This window comes from Lactuca virosa, chromosome 9 (assembly GCF_052849685.1).
Source record: "Lactuca virosa cultivar CGN04683 chromosome 9, Lactuca_virosa_CGN04683_v6, whole genome shotgun sequence".
NCBI classification, from domain to species: domain Eukaryota; kingdom Viridiplantae; phylum Streptophyta; class Magnoliopsida; order Asterales; family Asteraceae; genus Lactuca; species Lactuca virosa.
In genome coordinates this window covers 30,445,796-30,463,480 of record NC_136434.1, presented here as the reverse complement: position 1 = coordinate 30,463,480, position 17,685 = coordinate 30,445,796, and the positions used below count along the sequence as shown (strand labels likewise).

At 32.6% G+C, this 17,685-nt stretch overlaps 2 protein-coding genes and 2 non-coding genes across 4 annotated transcripts; 1 reads left to right on the top strand and 3 right to left on the bottom strand.

Annotated features, from left to right (window-relative positions):
• Positions 1 to 599: 599 nt before the first annotated feature.
• TRNAI-UAU (transfer RNA isoleucine (anticodon UAU)) lies at positions 600 to 673 on the bottom strand. Its single transcript has one exon. It is a non-coding gene; the product is annotated as a tRNA-Ile (tRNA).
• Positions 674 to 8,628: 7,955 nt separating this feature from the next.
• On the top strand, positions 8,629 to 10,595 carry LOC145135912 (BAG family molecular chaperone regulator 4-like). Its single transcript, XM_079070106.1, has 4 exons — positions 8,629 to 8,996; positions 9,539 to 9,795; positions 9,874 to 10,020; positions 10,105 to 10,595. The coding sequence occupies exons 1-4, from the start codon at positions 8,789 to 8,791 to the stop codon at positions 10,291 to 10,293; spliced, it is 801 nt and encodes a 266-aa protein (XP_078926232.1). The 5' UTR covers positions 8,629 to 8,788; the 3' UTR covers positions 10,294 to 10,595.
• A 51-nt stretch (positions 10,596 to 10,646) lies between these two features.
• TRNAL-UAG (transfer RNA leucine (anticodon UAG)) lies at positions 10,647 to 10,726 on the bottom strand. Its single transcript has one exon. It is a non-coding gene; the product is annotated as a tRNA-Leu (tRNA).
• A 2,123-nt stretch (positions 10,727 to 12,849) lies between these two features.
• Positions 12,850 to 15,038, bottom strand: LOC145138386 (putative phytol kinase 2, chloroplastic). The gene is made up of 6 exons (XM_079072484.1): positions 14,384 to 15,038; positions 13,855 to 13,922; positions 13,649 to 13,780; positions 13,443 to 13,558; positions 13,222 to 13,336; positions 12,850 to 13,147 (listed from the first exon to the last, which is right to left on the bottom strand). The coding sequence occupies exons 1-6, from the start codon at positions 14,741 to 14,743 to the stop codon at positions 12,970 to 12,972; spliced, it is 969 nt and encodes a 322-aa protein (XP_078928610.1). The 5' UTR covers positions 14,744 to 15,038; the 3' UTR covers positions 12,850 to 12,969.
• Positions 15,039 to 17,685: the final 2,647 nt, after the last annotated feature.

Here is a 17,685-nt window from a genome sequence, read left to right as displayed (position 1 = left end):
TTGAAATTACTAAGACATACTCAAATCCGTTAGCATAATAAAACAAGACTATTTAGGGCAGTATTTGGCATAAAAGGTGATATTTCCATTTAGGTTTTTGATTCGCCCAATTAAAAACAATGTGGTTTGACTTTTATACCCTTATTTAATTAAAAATGGATAATCGTGTAAGAGAAATCAAAACCTAAGTGAATGAATCAAAAACCTAAGTGAAAATATCATCTCCCATGCAGAAAATAGCATAAAGAATACGTCAAATATGATACTAACATTTAATATTTAGTCCCATCCAGAAAAAAAAATAAATAAATAAACTCAAGATTAATGTACCTTCACCTCTCCCTTTCGCTTCATTACGTTCTCCATTATTAACCTATTTAAGATCCAACTTAAATATCTCCCTTCCAAATGAATACCACAATGTTTATAAAGCCAGATTTGGTTTGTCACCCAAATCACATGTTTACACAAAGAACAATACACAAAATACTTGAATGTATTAATGAGGGAACCCATATAAGTAAAACACAACCCAGATCAACTTATATAAATGAATCGAAATTGCAAGTTCTTGTTAAAAAGCTTATGAAAATAATAACTGGTCCCGGCGGGGCTCGAACCCGCGACCTTCGGCTCATAAGACCAACGCTCTAACCAACTGAGCTACGGGACCTTGAACGTTTACAATTATGTAATTACAATACATTAATATTAGTTAACCATCAGCCAAACTATTACAAACAATTTATTTTATTTGATCGGTAGCCATCGTCTTAAAATATTATGAATTAGCACTTTTACGATTTACTTTAATTAAGACCACTCTTACGTGATATTCTAGTAAAAAAAATTATTTTAGTTTATCATATATTATTCCTTCTATTGTGTCATGAATGCAATATCATTTATTATTCGTAATGATGAGTTCAGAAGATACATAATCACTCAAACAATAAACCTACAAAGATGAAATATCACTTATTGATGGTATATTGGTATAATGAGTCGAGCATAAAATAGACTTTAGCAAAATGGAAACAACTTCAAATTTTTAAATGAAAGATTACCTAAGACTAAGAGGCTAAGATGGTTTGGTGATTTTGTTTGTAATTGTATTCTTATTTCATGGTGTTCTTAATATGATATGCACATATCCCAACTTTATAAACAAATAATTTCAAAATTATAAAAACTTAGAACTTCACTTGATTTCCAATTTTTAAAATATTTTTCAAAATTATAACAACTTAGAACTTCACTTGATTTCCAATTTTTAAAATATTTTCTAAAGTTTCACATTCCACCCAATTATTTTTTAAAATGTCATTTTGGTTCTTTCGATTTTGAACTTTATAAAATATTATTTTTACCTCTTTATTTTATAAACTTTTATGTTTATCTCCATAGTATACATAATCTGATTTTCCTTAATAAGTTTTGTTCATCAACTTAAAAAAACTAATCGTTTATGTGTTTAATTTTATGTATATGTCGGTAAACATTTTCACGTAAATTTAGAACTATTTAAGAAAAAGCTAACTTATTTTTTTTATGTATGTGTCGGTATAAATTCGAGTTCGTCTATGTTTTAACATAATTTTTTAACGTTTTACTGCCTTTTTATGTACTTCCTACGAATAAGTCGTCTCACTTATTTCTATCTATGTTTCTTACATATGAATTTGATCACATATAAAATGTTTTCATTTGACAGTATATATTGGAGTTAGTCAGTGATACCGACATTATATATTCACTACTAGAAACATGGGTTTTAGAGACGGAAGAATATGTCGCTATTTCGTCGCTAAACGTTGTTTATGATGGATCAGCAACGGATTCAATCCATAGGTAATTAAAACGTGGCTAATGACTCAGCGAGGGTTTTAGCGACGGATCCGTTTTTCCTTGCGACAAATTTAGCGACAAAATATCCGTCGCTAAATGTCACTCAATACATTTACTCAAGGCATTAGCGACAAAATTTGTTAAAGTCGTTCCGTCGCTGTTCTGTCGCAAATTTCCGTGATCAGTTTTTTTTTTCCGTAGCTAATCCCTTGCAAAATTCATATACTATTTTTTTTTCCGTCGCTGATCTGTCGCAAACTTTAGACATGATTTTTTTCCATATCTAATCCCTTGCAAAATTCATACATTAATTTTTTTTTCCATCGCTGATCTGTCGCAAACTTTAGACATGATTTTTTTTCCGTAGCTAATCTCTCGCAAAATTCATGCATTAATTTTTTTTTGTCACTAATCCGTCGCGAACTTGTAATATCATTTTTTTATCATGATTCTAAAAGAAAAAAAATACTACAATCATCAAATTCTTATACTAAAAAACATCAAATAATGATACAACCAAACATTCCAATACCAAAACTATCAAACTTTACCAAAGTATCATTCAAAAAACATCCAAAAACAAAACTGTCTACATAACATCAAACTCCCAACGGTTGAGAACATTTTAACACCAAGAAATCCAAAGTATGCAAAAGAGGTACAAACAGAAAAAAGTTTAACCTTCAAAATAAGCATCGGGAAATGAGTTTTCACAAAACATAACTTCAAAATAACATTTTAGCTGCTCTCTTCATTTCATGGTGATCCAATCATCTTCGGTTCTCATTCCTATAAAACATTATTCAAAACAATCAAAAACATCAAATACAAAAGGTTAACAAGTCATTCAAAAACATCAAATACTAATGGTTAACATCATATTACCTCTGATTTTCAATTTCCCATCCTATTTTGCAAGGCTACACACATCTTCTCCATTGCTTCATATTTTGCATCAATTTGTTGTTGTTTGGCATCTATTGCTGCAACTTGGCATCCATTTCCTCACGCATTTGTTGATGTTTAGCTTCCATTTCTGCAGCTTTAGCATCCATTTCCCCACGCATCTCGTTTCGTACACGTTCATAGACAACCTAAAGTATAATGCCATGATATGAAACTTTGTAAGTACGTACAATGCTATGATAGGAAACTTTGTAAGTACAACGCTTTGATAGGAAACTTTGTAAGTACAATGCTATGATAGGAAGCTTTGTAAGTACAATGCTATGATAGGAAACTTTGTAAGTACAATGCCATGATAGGAAACTTTGTAAGTACAATGCCATGATAGGAAACTTTGTAAGTACAATGCCATGATATGAAACTTTGTAAGTACAATGCTATGATAGTAAAGTTTTATAACAAAATTAAACGAACCTCTTGGGATGTTATTGTACTAGATGTTTCTTCCTTTCTTGACTCCTCCGAAGATGAAGACATTAAGCGTTTTCTAATATGGAAGTTGTGCGATTAATTTTAAGGTGGGTACCAAACAGGTAAGGTGTATGACCAAATATGTTCAATTAAGGTGGTTTTGAGATTATATATGTTTGAAGAGTATGTTTAGTATAACTTTTAAGTTTAATATATAATAATATCTATATACATTATTAATTTTGGTATAACTTATTAGTTTTGGTTTGACCAAAAATATATTACAAAACTTTGTCATTGTGGTTTATTAAAGAAATACATAAATGTGGGCAAAATGATAATTTTATCAGGATTGGATATGCTCTAATAAAAAACCGTAAGGGAAAAATGTAAATTCCACAGTCCCTGAACGATAACCATTCAAAAAAAAAAATTGTTTCTAGATCATGGCAAAATGACCATCTTATCCCCCTTAGGCCCTTATCAAATTTCTATTAAAAATACAAAATTTAGGGCAAATTCGTCGTTTTACCATACAATTCCAAAATAAAATGAAACCATAGGGAGAAAAAAACAAAAAAAAATCCCAGAGGCGCCAAATTTAAAGCAAAATAAAGCCATATGGATAGAAAAACACAAAATTCTTTTAGGGACCATATCCGAAAAACAATATAGCACACGACCAAATTTGTAATTTACTAATTAAAAAAACAAAAGATCAATGCATTGGTGTCCAGGGGTAAAACAGTTCGAAAAAGGAAAAGCAAACCAGGGGCAAACAAAATAAAATTCAATGCATTTCAATTTTGATCAAAATGAAAAATATTAAGTATCATTTTTTTTGTTCTTTTTTACTGTGGTATAGTGGAAATTACAGGTTCAGTTCATACCTATGATTTCATTTTGTTGTGGTTTTGGTCTCCCAGTAGTTATAAATCAAATGTTAAACCCCTGTCAAATGACTATTTTGCCCTCATTTTAAGTTCTGATTTCTAAAGTTGTTAGTTGGAGGGAACTAAAACCACAACAAAATGAAGTCACAAGAATGACCCATGTCAAAACTGTACTAAACTGTAAAACAGTGACTTGTCTAACAATTTTGCCTTTTCTAATAAGAAATAAGTTTTTTTTGGGGAAATAAGTAAAATAAAAATAATTAAATAATAATTTATAATGAGTTTTAAAGATATTGTTGTTAAATAATCAAAAGAGAATAAACAAAAAAGACCTTAAGTGAAAAAAGAGAATAATAATTTTTTTCTGTAACCAGAGCCTTAGCCTTACAGGAACTAAACTTAGAGTTAATACAAAAGTAAACTTTTAAATTCTTAAACTAAACTTAGAGTTAGTACAAAAGCAAAAGACTAAGCAGTCTTTGACAAATAATTATTCTTCCAAACTAATACATCTTTTTCATGTATTTTTACAAGAGCATATATCTGTTATCTGTTAATTGATAATATATCAAGTAAATGAAACCTTGAAATTTTTTTTTGTAGTTATCAGACTTAAAAACAACTCCATGACCAAAAGGTACATTTCAATTTTATTCTTGTGAAATTATACCTCCTTATTGATAGAACAAGCATACAGGAACCTATAAAACAATCAAACAACTAAAATATATAACAAATCTAAAACCAAATAAATATTTGACCAAACTATTATAAAAATTAAGTGTAGAATGTGAAGAAGGGACGTGTAAGAGGATAAAAAATAATCACACCTGATATAGAAAGAAGAAAATAGAGGAGAACAGAGGCTCAACAGTTGCTTCTCTCTTGAACTCTGGGTAAAGCAGGACCGAAACTTCTTCACTCCCACCTCCTATTTAAAAAATATGTAAGGCACATAAAACATAAAAAAAAAGAAGCAAAACACTTTATCCTAAACTACATTTTGGTTACAAGTTTAATTGCTTAGCCCATATACAACTGTTAAAAAAGAAACAACCCCTCTATTGGACTTAGTTTACTTAATATGTTGTTACATTTTTTTATTGTAATTTTGTTTTATTTTGATATACACATAACACATGAATGTGATTGATTTTGTTTCAGCCACCAAAAAATTAGGCTAAAAAGATACAAGATGAATGGATGATTCTTGAGAAAGACTTGTCTGGTAAGCATGTGTCAGAAATTATTAATAGTTAGAATTTAGAAAGAGAATTGAAAATAGACACAATATTTGTAAGGGCATATGAATCAAGGATGGATCTTTGAAAATAGACACATATGAATTTAGAAAGAGAAATTAAGAGTTGTGATTATTGGAGCAGAGGGCACCCCATATCATGGTGGCCAACAGGAGAGGTGGATCCCTGGTACCTCAACCATGCTCCATACAGGGTCTCAATGAGCACTCCAGTGGCTCCAAAACTCAAAGTCACTCCAGTATATTTCTTCACATTCTTGAGCTTAAAGAGCTTGAAGCTAAAATGGCTAACACAACTGAATGGGAACTAAGATCAGCACAAGAAAGACAGGAGAGAACCTTATGAAACTATGTGCCCTAATGATGTTTGTCTTTTCTCCCTCTCTCTATATATATATCCTTTCAAATATATTTGTAGGATATGCAGATATGAGAGTTTATCTGAATCAAACCTAATGATGGATATATCTATATTCACAATAATGCAACAAGGAATAGCAACAAGGATGGACTTTACTCTGTTCTTCTTAGGGATTATAACTCACATGATGTTGCTGCTTGTATGAATCGCTTAGCAAAACAGGGAATAGCAACAAGGATAGACTTTATGATGCAGTGCTCGATGGATAGGAAACCATGGATTCTCAGTAGGAATTGATGATGTGCAACCTGGGGATAATTTGAATGAAAACACAAATAGAATTATTTGTCAAGGGAATAAAAAATGTGATAATTTCATATTGGATTTTCATAAAGGAAAGATTAAGTTACAACTTGATTGTAATGATGCTCAGACCCTTGAAGCTGAGATCACAAGTGTACTAAATAAGATCAGAGATGAAACTGGAAAGGTAATAATAGATTAATATCTATCTCCATGTTTTTTTTAATCAACTAAATGAATAATGAATTTACATAAACAGGTATGTATGGAAAAACTACATTGGAGAAACAACCCTTTAATTATGTCTCAATGTGGGTCCAAAGGTTCTCCAATCAACATAAGTCAAATGATTGCATGTGTTGGTCAACAATCAGTAGGATGTCAACGAGCTCCAAACGGATTCATAGAGAGAAGTCTCCCCCATTTTCAAAGAATGTCAAAAACCCCTGATGTATGTTTTACATTTTTACCCTTCATACATTTAACTATCATCTTTCTTTCTTTTATATTTATCTTTTTTTTTCTTTAATTCAGGCAAAAGGGTTTGTACCAAATTCTTTTTACAGTGGTTTAACAGCTACTAAGTTTTTCTTCCACACCATGGGAGGACGAGAAGGTGTTGTGGACACAGCGGTAATTTCTCTTAAAAAATGAAGTTTTAAAAATAATAAGTAAAAGGGTATTATGGTACTTTTTTAATGTGTCACACACATGTGAAAACAGCTGACACGGGTTACATGTCTAGAAAACTTATCAAAGGATTGGAGGATTTATCAGTTTACTATGATAACACAGTAAGAGATGCAAGTGCATGTATTGTTCAGTTTACATATGGTGGTGATGGAAGAGATCCTTCCAATGAATCATCCCCTGGATATAGTATATAACATATCTAGTGGAAGGAAATATATATATTTAAATTTTAAATCAATATTCAATACCATGTAAAATATATGAAATGTACAAAAAATTTCATCTACCTTTTCTGCATTTGCTTGGGTTTCACATGCTTTAGTGTGGTCTCCAGAGTTAAAAGCAGATATATCAAAATCTAAAGGTGGAACTTTATTGTCCCATAAACGAAGGTTAATTGTAGTTTTTGTTTTGTATCCTGGAATTGGAATATCATTTGCAACTGCAACTATATCTTCTCCCCCTATCCAACGTTTTTTTCCATCAAAACCTTTTACAACTTTTCCATAGAATTTAATGGGATATGAGATGTCATTTCTCACAATCTCCCATGGATTTCTCATCTATAATCACAAAATTAAATTTAAATCTAGTTTTAATGATTGCCTATGAAACTGGTGCTGTTGGGCTTGTTACAGAGCTTGTGGATGCATGTACAGAGATGACAGTAGAGCTTCAGGGTGAAGCTTTGATGCACAAAACTTATGCTACCAGGCTTATATATGACTAACGCAACCAATCAAGCCCTATATCAAGTTCTAATTCTAAGTATCTATTCTAATATAGATGCAATCGACATAAGAGGAATGACGATTGAAAAAGGAAAAAAAAAATGGAGAAATTAAACCCTAACATAATATATTGTACAATTGAACCAAACCTAACCTAATATATGACTAAAGCAAACAAAATCAAGAGATTTACCTGAATCAGAAGTTAACGAAGAATAATTTTAGACTTTAAAAATGTGGAGGCTGTCGGAATCGGAAGCTGCAATGGTCCATGGTGTCGTCATCTGTTTGAACGGAGAGGGTGAGATTAGGTTAAGCTGCAACTCGAGAGTCATGCGTGTTCAGTTGGAGTGATAAAGAAGATTTGGGAGGGAAGGAAACTTACACAAACTTTGTGAAACTGGAATTGATTCGCCAATTTCAACGAGAGATCGTCAATTAAAAAAACATAACGTGTGTATGCTCCGTCGGCATTCTCTCGCTAAACACATACCAGATGGCAAAAAGTCGACGATTTTTTTCCCTCGTTGAACCCTCGCCAAATGCCTTCGTTGTCCACCGATTACCGAGGAATAAGGGTGCGTCGATAAATACTTGTAAGATCTGTAGCTTATCCCTCGCTAAACCCTCTCTAATATGTTATATATTGAATAAATAAAATATTTGTTTAAACCATCGCAGATCTCTCGTAATTCCCTCTCCATAAGCCAAAATTTTTCTACAGAATAAATTCCTCTTTAAATCCGTAGCTGAAACTCAAGTTTCTAATAGTGATTTATCTACAAATAAATGCAACAGTACTTAACTTTTATCAATATAATCGTCAAAATCCAATTTACAAACAGTTTGCACAACAAGAAAAATGCTAGTTTCTTATTAATTGATAAAGTCATGTTTTAATTTTTTTTTTTATTTTCACAACAAAACAAAAAAGAATTTTCCTTATCAATTTACGTATACATAAATAGATAAATATTTGATAATAAATTAAAACACGACCTAATAAATTAATACAAATTCCATTTCATTACATAATTTGATAAAAACATATCATTTTTTTTCACATAAACATAAAAAAAAATAATAAATAAATAAAATAAAATAAAAGAGGTATATATTGGTTTATGAAAGAACCGACCACCAACCGCTGATCAACCAATAACCCGCGGGTGGAATGTCGCTTTCCTCTGCCTCTCTTCTCCAATCCACTTTCCTCAACAAACAATTTCAAACATTCACTTTACACTTTACACTCTTTACTTCCCACCTTTTTCTCTTAATTTCTTCATAGTCTTTTTGGTGGTCAATCCTGAAAAGTATGATGAAAACCTCAAAAAGGAGTAAACAGAAAGCAAGTCAAGAGATTGAAGTCGCCATTGATTGGGAAGTAAGACCTGGAGGTATGCTTGTACAGAAGAGAGTTGTCGGGTCGGATCCTGGCTGTGTCACTGCCCCAATCATCAAATTCAAAGTCTCTCATGAATCTTATCATCATCATATATCCTTACCCTCTCACTCAACTTTTGGTAACCCTCTGCTTTCTTTCTTCTTCATTCATTTGTTTGGATCAACGATGTCATCTTTAAGTAATCTTGAATTAGGGTTGCTAATCTTTCATGTTATTTTTTAATTAAAAACGTGATGTTTAAAAAATCTTGAATTTGGGTTATTGATGTTGGTTTTTGATCATTATTCATTTAGCTCTTTTCCCATGTTTTGGTTTGATGTTGAGTTGACTTTTCTATATCTTACTAAGCCTATGAATCTTGATTATGCTACATGTTATAACATAGTGATTATGTTGACTGTTTGACTTTCAAGATCATTATTCGTTCTGTTTTGTATTACTTTGCAACTTGCTTGATCCACAAACACATTCATTATTGGTTTTATTGTTATGTTCCTTTCTTTGACTTGTTTATAGTCAAACTGAGTTAGTAGGGGTCCCCTCATAATCCAAAAAACATAGGTTACATGATCTAAAGTTCAAATTCTGATAGATGTGGTTTTATTTTTGAAATGATCTTTGAATAATTATATTGTATCCTAATATATGATTATATTGAAGGTGATCTCAAAAAGATTCTTGCACGTGAGACGAATCTAGAAGCCAAAGATCAAAGACTATTGTTTAGAGGGAAAGAGAAGGGGGATGATGAACATTTAGACATGGCTGGTGTAAAAGACATGTCAAAAGTAATCTTGTTAGAGGATCCTGCTAGCAAAGAGAAAAAGCTTGTTGACAAAAACAAGAATCATGGTAATTTACAAGCATATGATGCGGTCATGAAAGTGAGAAGTGAGGTGGATAAGCTCTCAGACAAGGTAAAACTGTAATTAAATGTATGTAACAGGGGTAAAACTGGAAAGGTTTTCAGAATATTTGTGTGTGCTTGTATGTAGGTTGCAGGATTGGAAACATCAGCTAAAAATGGGATCAAGGTTGTTGAGAAGGAAGTTGAAGTTTTGACAGAGTTACTTATGAAGGAATTGCTTAAACTGGATGGGATTGAGGCCGAAGGAGAAGCAAAAACACAGAGGAAAATCGAGGTTGACTTTAAACAAGGCAAACGAATTACAATTCATGTTGAAAGTTGGATTTTTTAAGAATTTCTTTTGTGATGTTTTTGATAGGTTCGTCGTGTTCAGGGGTTTGTGGACATTCTTGATAGTCTAAAGTTGATCAAGAGTAAAAACCATTCAGACAAAAGGGTTGCAGCTGTTACAATAACAAAGAAATGGGAAACTTTTGAGTCAGGAATTGGAAGCCATGTTAATCAAACTTCAACGAAAATAACAAAGGATTGGGAGCAGTTTGATTGAATGTAAATTGGTGTTTGCTTACATGAGGGTTGAATCCGATTCCATGATTACTGTTGGAAGTTGTACAGAGTATTCATTGGATCTCAGGGATGATGTTGTTGGAATAAAGCTTGCATGAACTTCATTTATTGTTCATTGAGACTCGTTTTAAGTCTAACAAGATGCTTCGGATTTGATAGAGAATAAAAGTGTGGATTTGGTTGGTGTTGTAAATCTGTGGAACTATGGAAGTTCTTATTTAATGTTTGACTGAAGCGCATTTGATTTGGAATGGATACAAAAATAAAAAATGTTTGACTGAAGTGCATTTGATTTGAATGGATACAAAAGTAAAAAATAAAAAATAAAAAAAATGACGGCTGTGGGATTTGAACCCACGCCCTTTCGGACCAGAGCCTAAATCTGGCGCCTTAGACCACTCGGCCAAACCGTCTTATTTGTTATAGTGTTAATGTTTAGTAATATGTATTGTAATATTATTCTGTTATTGTTTAAAAACATATCAGCAAATTATAGTTTGTTTTAGAAGGCAAAAAAATATGACTGGTTAGATGTTTGAAATAAAATTGTATGAGTCTTTTGATGATGTAGACTATACCATTACCATCCTCCACATCTTTTGAGGTCATAAAGACTCATATATATTTAAAACATTTATCATGAGGTAATGAGAAATTACCTTTTAGTTAATTTTAACGAAAAAGCTATATCCAAGTCCTACAAGATAAAAAGGAGGTAAGATGTAAGGAAACTGCTATCCGAATCAATGAGATTGTTATTATAGATTACCCTCGACATTAAAATATTAACAAATAAACAGATAAGGAGAACAATAAAGTTGAAAGTAAGCGGGTAAATAATATATAGATTCTCAAACAATGAGAACATATACAAACAATAAAGTAAGAAACAAACACAACAACCCAAACTAAAAATATAGAATGACAACTATTCATATACTACTCAACTACCCTGATTTTAAACCTTCACACCCTCTTATCTAAGATAAAGTCATATGATTGATAAGAACTATCTCGTCCTAATGTCACGTGTCGTATCAATCCAACACAGCTCTACCACGATATCCTTATTTCCATGACCTTCATCTTTCATGTGTGCCTGTTCTTAATCAACAACATTCATATCCTTAGCAATATATCCGAAGTTCCTAACACGTCTCATTTAGTATTGAATTGACATGCCAAAATTTATTTCATTTTTTTAGTTTATAAATAATCGGTACACAATAAATATTTAAATAATGATCTGTCTTTTATTCGAAGAATTTAGCCATAACCAAATTGAACAGTTTATAAACCCATTTACCCATAACCATTTAAACCCATTTTGGCATTTTGCCAAGTCTAATCATCAAGTTGATATTCTATATTCTTTAATATATGTCTTTTAGCATGAAAACAACCCAAAGACTCTACTAGCCAAGCAACAGTGAGTTGCCATCCCCAATTGATTATTGAAACAAAAAGACAATTTTATTTGGTGTCCCAACTCCCAAGAAACACACGTAATTAGTATGTCCATACAATATTAAATATTTCACCAAAATTTAAATCAGGATTTCAAGAAAACCAAAAAAAGAAAACACAGATGGACAACACAATCCATGAAGTCTTCCTATCACCCGCAATGGCTCCAATTACTCCATGTTCTCTTCTTTCACATAATCGACGTTATGCTGTTGATGGCGAGATCATGGCGTTTGTTGTAATTATTGTTTTCTCAATCTTCATCTTCTTCCTTATTATCGCCCCTCATCTCATGCAGCTAAGAAGAAATAGCAGAAGTTTTGCAACAGTTGACCAGAATCATGGTGATGTGTACCAAAGGAACCGGAATCATGAAGATATCGTTTGATTTCCAGAGATTTGCACACACACACACACACACACGAGAGAGAGAGAGAGAGAGAGAGAGAGAGAGAGAGAGAATTGGAAAGAATGCTAGAAGGAGCTGGGTGAGGATGACATAGATAGTAGGTTGTAGAAACTTAAAATTAGGGTAGTAGAATAGAAACTAGTCTAGGTATTAGCTCCATTTCCACTTTTTTGTGCCTTTTACAATCTTACTATATTGTCGCCTCTTTCAATTTTATTGTTAGTAGTAGTATATGCTTACTGATATTGTTACTATCTGTTGGCGTTGTGTCCGTACAATATTGTCCAGCTTCATTTGCACGTATTTACTTTTACTTGTATTGTTTGTATATGTTTTTTTTTTTTTTTTTCCTTTAGTCGTACACAACTCTTTATTCTTCATTATGGGGTGACATTAATTTTATATGTAGGAAATCACATACCAATGTATGTCTTTTTCTATATGCAAAGGTTATCAATGTCGGTTATAGGTTGTCTATATTTCAGTCAACCAAAATCATGGTAATGTGTTCTTTATTTCCGATTCCTGTTATCATCTGTTACTTGTCATGTACTATATTGAAGAAAGTAAAAAATTATAATTATTACTTGTTTTCCAAGATTTTAACCATCATTTTTATTTGTATATACGATTATTTGTTTAAGCATTCAAAGTACAAGGTTGTAACAGAAAAAAATGAAAGTAGGATGTTACAATACAATAAACAATTAAATGAAAGTACATTGATATTTCTTGCATTTAGTCCTAAAACTAATAACAGGGTAAGTAAAGTCAACCATATCAGAAAACTAAAGTTCCCAGGAAGAAAGATGTGAGTGGCACCATGAGATTGTCATCAAATTTGGTGCTTATAGGGTGGGATTCTATCAATGCACTAGCAATTGAAACAATCAAGAACCCCAATATCATTTCCCAACTTTCTTCAAAGTAGCCAAACATGGAGAAATAATGCATGTACCTATCACCAACGTTTTGTTAGAATTATAAAAATAAAATAAAAAAGACTATTTTGCCCTTGTGCATAAAGATTACCCAAGAGACACAATGAAACCGGAAGCTGCCATGGCAATGCTTCCTGCAAAAGATTTGTCTTTGTTATAAGGGATCTTTTTCTTTCCAAATCGCCTTCCAACAATGTCAGCCAAACCTGGATCAAGGATTTGAAGATTTTTTTTTTCAAATAATGTTCATAGCATTTTTGTAAAATCTGTAAATGGCATTTCAATATCACAAAAGGGTCAATAATCAAATACCATCTCCAGCACAAAGATTACAAATTGCAGCAATTGCAATGGGGGATGTTCTCCAGTAGATTATTGAAGACAAAGCGATGGTAGAAGCGTAGTATAATGGTCCCTTAATTAGTTCTCTGATTCAATACTTGAATTGTTAAATATAAGTTTTTGAAATATATAAAATATGAAAGGGTGAGAGAAAAATAACAGTTTTTATAATAAACCTGTAGTCTCCATATCTGCTCATAGATTTTACAGTTGCCTCATCTTTCCATATACCAAGTCCTATGAGAAGCACTTTCACTATGTTGACCCCAGGAATAAGAGCTGCTATAACTGCCCCTTGACGACCTGAACTGAAAAAGTTTAAGAGGAACTAGATGGTCATGAAGAAAATGACAAATATGCCCTTTTTGTCATGTATAATTACCTGAAGAGAGGCCAGCATAACATGAATGCCAGCCCAATCGTTGTATGTACAAGCTTCCTATTTAGTTTCTGAATAAGAGAGAATATAACTTCAAAAAGCGTTAATTTTTATAAATGAATAGCTTTAAGACATTCAAGATTCTCCTATAACCAAAGTTGAATGAACACAAGTGTATTATGCCAGATTTTTTAAAGCAACATTTTGATTTTTCATGCCAAAAACTATCATTTTTCAAATGTAAAATGGATTTTTGTTGTAGAAATGTAGTTGGCGTTTTTGGCAATTTTTTTGGATTGATGTTGATATGAAACGTAACACATTGTATGGCATTCAGGATCAAAATGGCGCCCTCTGTCCACCACAGATAGAGCAGAACTCAAGAACTGAAATAAATAATGCCCTGACAAAGAAAACATTTTCTTTAAGCTAATTCAATTTCCTAGTTTCCCTATATTTCACAAAACTGCATAAACAATACATTTACTACATAACAAATTAGGCAAATTCAGAGATATTGAAGTGCACCCACCTGGTCAAAAACGCCTCTCCTTGCAGTTTCTTCATAAATTCGAAGTATAGATAGTGCAAAGCAGCCGGAGAAAACCATGGCGAAAATATCCCCGACGAGGGGATTCTCCGGGAAGAACAAAGGTCCAGCAGCTACAGCTGATCTTATTCTCCGAGGACCCACATTAGGATTTAACTTTTGGATGGAGAAATCGAGGCTAGATCGACCATTTAGAGTAGTAGAAGAAGAATTAGGAATGGCGGAAGAAGCAAAGGTGAAATATGTTGCTGTAAAACGCGAATCCGATTGGCGGAATCTCGGATCACGAAAAGAACACGACGAGAAAGGGTGAATGGCACAAAGAGAAGAAGCCATCGTCATTCAATCGCGATTTTGGGTGAGTAAATTATCAATTATCATACAATATGAACTTCGTATGAGGATTTCACAATTCGCTTCGAAGCTTGAGTTAAATGAGGACAAGAAATAGCAGTGACTTAGTATTATAATTCCAATTTAATCATGTTAAGTTCAGCGATGACAACCGGAATTTTGTTCTGGATTTGATCATAAACGTTAATTTAGTTTGGTGAAGGGGAATAGAATCGTTTAGTTTGGGGTGAAGGGGAATAAAATCGTACAGATTCGTTGATGATTCCAGATACGAAACCCTAACTTCAACGTCAGGTGAGTATCATACCATATTCACCACATTGCTACACTGTCATCCCATTATTTTTACTTTTTTTCTTTTTTTTAAATTGAATGTATTTTAATAAAAATGAAATTTTATAAAATTAAGAAAAAGAAAATATTTCATTAATTTAATTAAAACAATTACAATGAGAAAACGAATTCAACAAAACTGGTCGGGTTTGTTTTTGGTTACCTGTTTGGGTTCGGTTACCGATTCAGGATAGGGTTGTGTTTCCCGAACAAATTCAACATCCGGGATATATTCGGGATGCAGGAAAAAGTTTTGAAACATGTTTGGGCTTAGAGGTTGCCTGGGTAATAGTAAACTTGTTGGGGTCGGGGTGAAATCATGGATGGATCAAGTTGGGGTCGGTATACCGACGTATCCAACGGTTAAGCATTTGGACGCGATTTACCCCCTTACCTACCGCGGTAAGAATCTCGAGTGCGGTAAGAGGGGGTGGGGTGGGGGGTCGGAGTTGTGTTCATTGCACACTGCAGTGCCAAATCAACTACTGTAGTGTGTGGTAGAGGGTGCACCGACCAACCTTATTAGGATGTGTATTAGTTTATTAGCTGATAACTACGAGTCAATTTTTTTCATATCAATTTTTTGCAACCTCATTCTTCCTCCCATACTTGGTGAATGGGTGTTTGGAATTACTTTTTAAGCTCAAAGTTTTTTTTTTTTTTTTATAAAAGTTCATTTTGACTTTAGCTTTTGGGGAAAATGACTTATTAAGGTAATTAACTTTTCAGTTTGTGATCTGGGTAACTATCTTTTTTTAGTACACATCTAGGTAACAAACTTGTTGGAAGTGTTCACATCTAAGTTACATCCTACATGTCAATACTTTTAACAAGTTCGTTACCTAGATGTGTACAAAAAAAAAATAGTTACCCAAATATGAACAAAACGAAAAGTAAGAGTAAATTAAACGAATGGTCCCTATGGTTTAGGGGAATTTGTGTGTTTGGTCCCTAATTTATTTTTTTAACTCGGATGATCTCTACTGTTTGTTTTTGTTGCGCGTTTGGTCTCTGTCTTACATAAAAAGACTATTGTGCACTTATTAATTAAATTTTTTTAATTAATTTTCCTATTTATGTATTTATTCTTTATATATTTAAAAAAATAATAGAGCTCACATATCTGTATCTCCTCACCATCTCATCTCTCATCCTCCTCAACTTTTATTTATTTTCCATCTTTAGTGATATCGACGTCTTCACCATCCCTTCTTTTTTAGGTCCTTCAACTTCGTCGAATCAACACCACAACCCACTAAAGATGAAGAGACAATGAGTTATGGTGTTGGTTCGCCAGAGTTGAAAGACCAAAAAAAGAAGGATGGTGAAGACGTCGATGCCACTAAAGGTGGAAAAGAAATAGAAGTTGAGGAGGATGAGAGATGCGATGGTGACCGATGAGACCCAAATTAAATTTCTCAAATGTGGTTTCAGGTTTACGGTGAGGAGATACATATATGTGAGGTCTATTGATTTTTTTAAATATATAAAAAAATAAATACATAAATAAGAAAAATAATTAAAAAATAAATTAATAAGGGCACAATAGTCTATTTAGGTAAGACATGAACCAAACGTGCAACAAAAATGAACAGTATGGACCATCCGAGTTTAAAACATAAGTTAGGGACCAAAAACTCAAATTCCCCCAAACCACAGGGACCATTCGTCTAATTTACTCTTACTTTTCGTATTGTTTATATTTGTGAAACTATTTTTTGTACACATCTAGGTAGCGAACTTGTTGAAAGTGTTCACATCTAGGATGTAACCTGCTACAACAGGTCATAATGGTCATATGTGAACATTTCCAACAAGTTTGTTACCTAGATGTGTACAAAAAAAAGATAGTTACTCAGATGTGAACAAACCGAAAAATTAATTACCTTAATAAGTCATTTTCCCTAGTTTTTGAGGGGGAAAAAGTCAACAGTTGTTTTTAAAAAAAATGTTTGGCTTGCATTTATTGTCTTTTTAATGTACTTTACCTTTAAAAAATCTAAAAGTCACAAAAATACACAATTTCCTAACTTTTGAAAAAGCATATTTTTTGCTGGCAAAAAGTTACTTTGAAAATGACTTTTCTATTTCCCAAACATCTTTTTGATTTTTTTGACTTTTTGGAAAAGCTAAAATTCAAAAAATCATTTGAAAAACAATCTCAAACACCCTCTAAGATGTGTATTAGCTGATAAGTTTGAGTCAATTTTTTCATATCAATTTTTTGCAATCTCATTCTTCCTAAAATATCTTATTTGTTAGGCTTCTCGATATAGGTCCTCCACAACGTGGAGGATCCTATGCGGCTCTTAACGTCGTTAAAGGATTTGAAACACCACCCTCATGCCACGTTATATTAAGACGTGTTGAGGAGACAACGTAGCTTAACGGGAATTTATACAAACGACCTCATGATCGTTGGACTTAAACTGCGATTTAAAAAAAATACCTATAAATACCTATTAATCCCCTCATTTTTCGTCACACCGTTCTTTTCTTCTCTATATTTTATACAACTTCAAAACATTTTCATCCAAAAAATGGAGCAAAATTCAAACACCCCTCCAACAAACTCAAACCCACAACCAAACACAACA

Bases quoted from the DNA above. Each gene is read 5' to 3' on its own strand.
- LOC145135912 (XM_079070106.1), top strand. From the start codon at position 8,789: ATGATGAAAACCTCAAAAAGGAGTAAACAGAAAGCAAGTCAAGAGATT. The intron at 9,796-9,873 runs GTAAAACTGTAA...GCTTGTATGTAG, and splicing joins TGGATAAGCTCTCAGACAAG to GTTGCAGGATTGGAAACATC. The intron at 10,021-10,104 runs GTTGACTTTAAA...TGTTTTTGATAG, and splicing joins AAACACAGAGGAAAATCGAG to GTTCGTCGTGTTCAGGGGTT.
- LOC145138386 (XM_079072484.1), bottom strand. From the start codon at position 14,743: ATGACGATGGCTTCTTCTCTTTGTGCCATTCACCCTTTCTCGTCGTGT. The intron at 13,781-13,854 runs GTAATTATACAT...AAACTTTTTCAG, and splicing joins TTATGCTGGCCTCTCTTCAG to TTCAGGTCGTCAAGGGGCAG. The intron at 13,559-13,648 runs GTTTATTATAAA...GTATTGAATCAG, and splicing joins AGCAGATATGGAGACTACAG to AGAACTAATTAAGGGACCAT.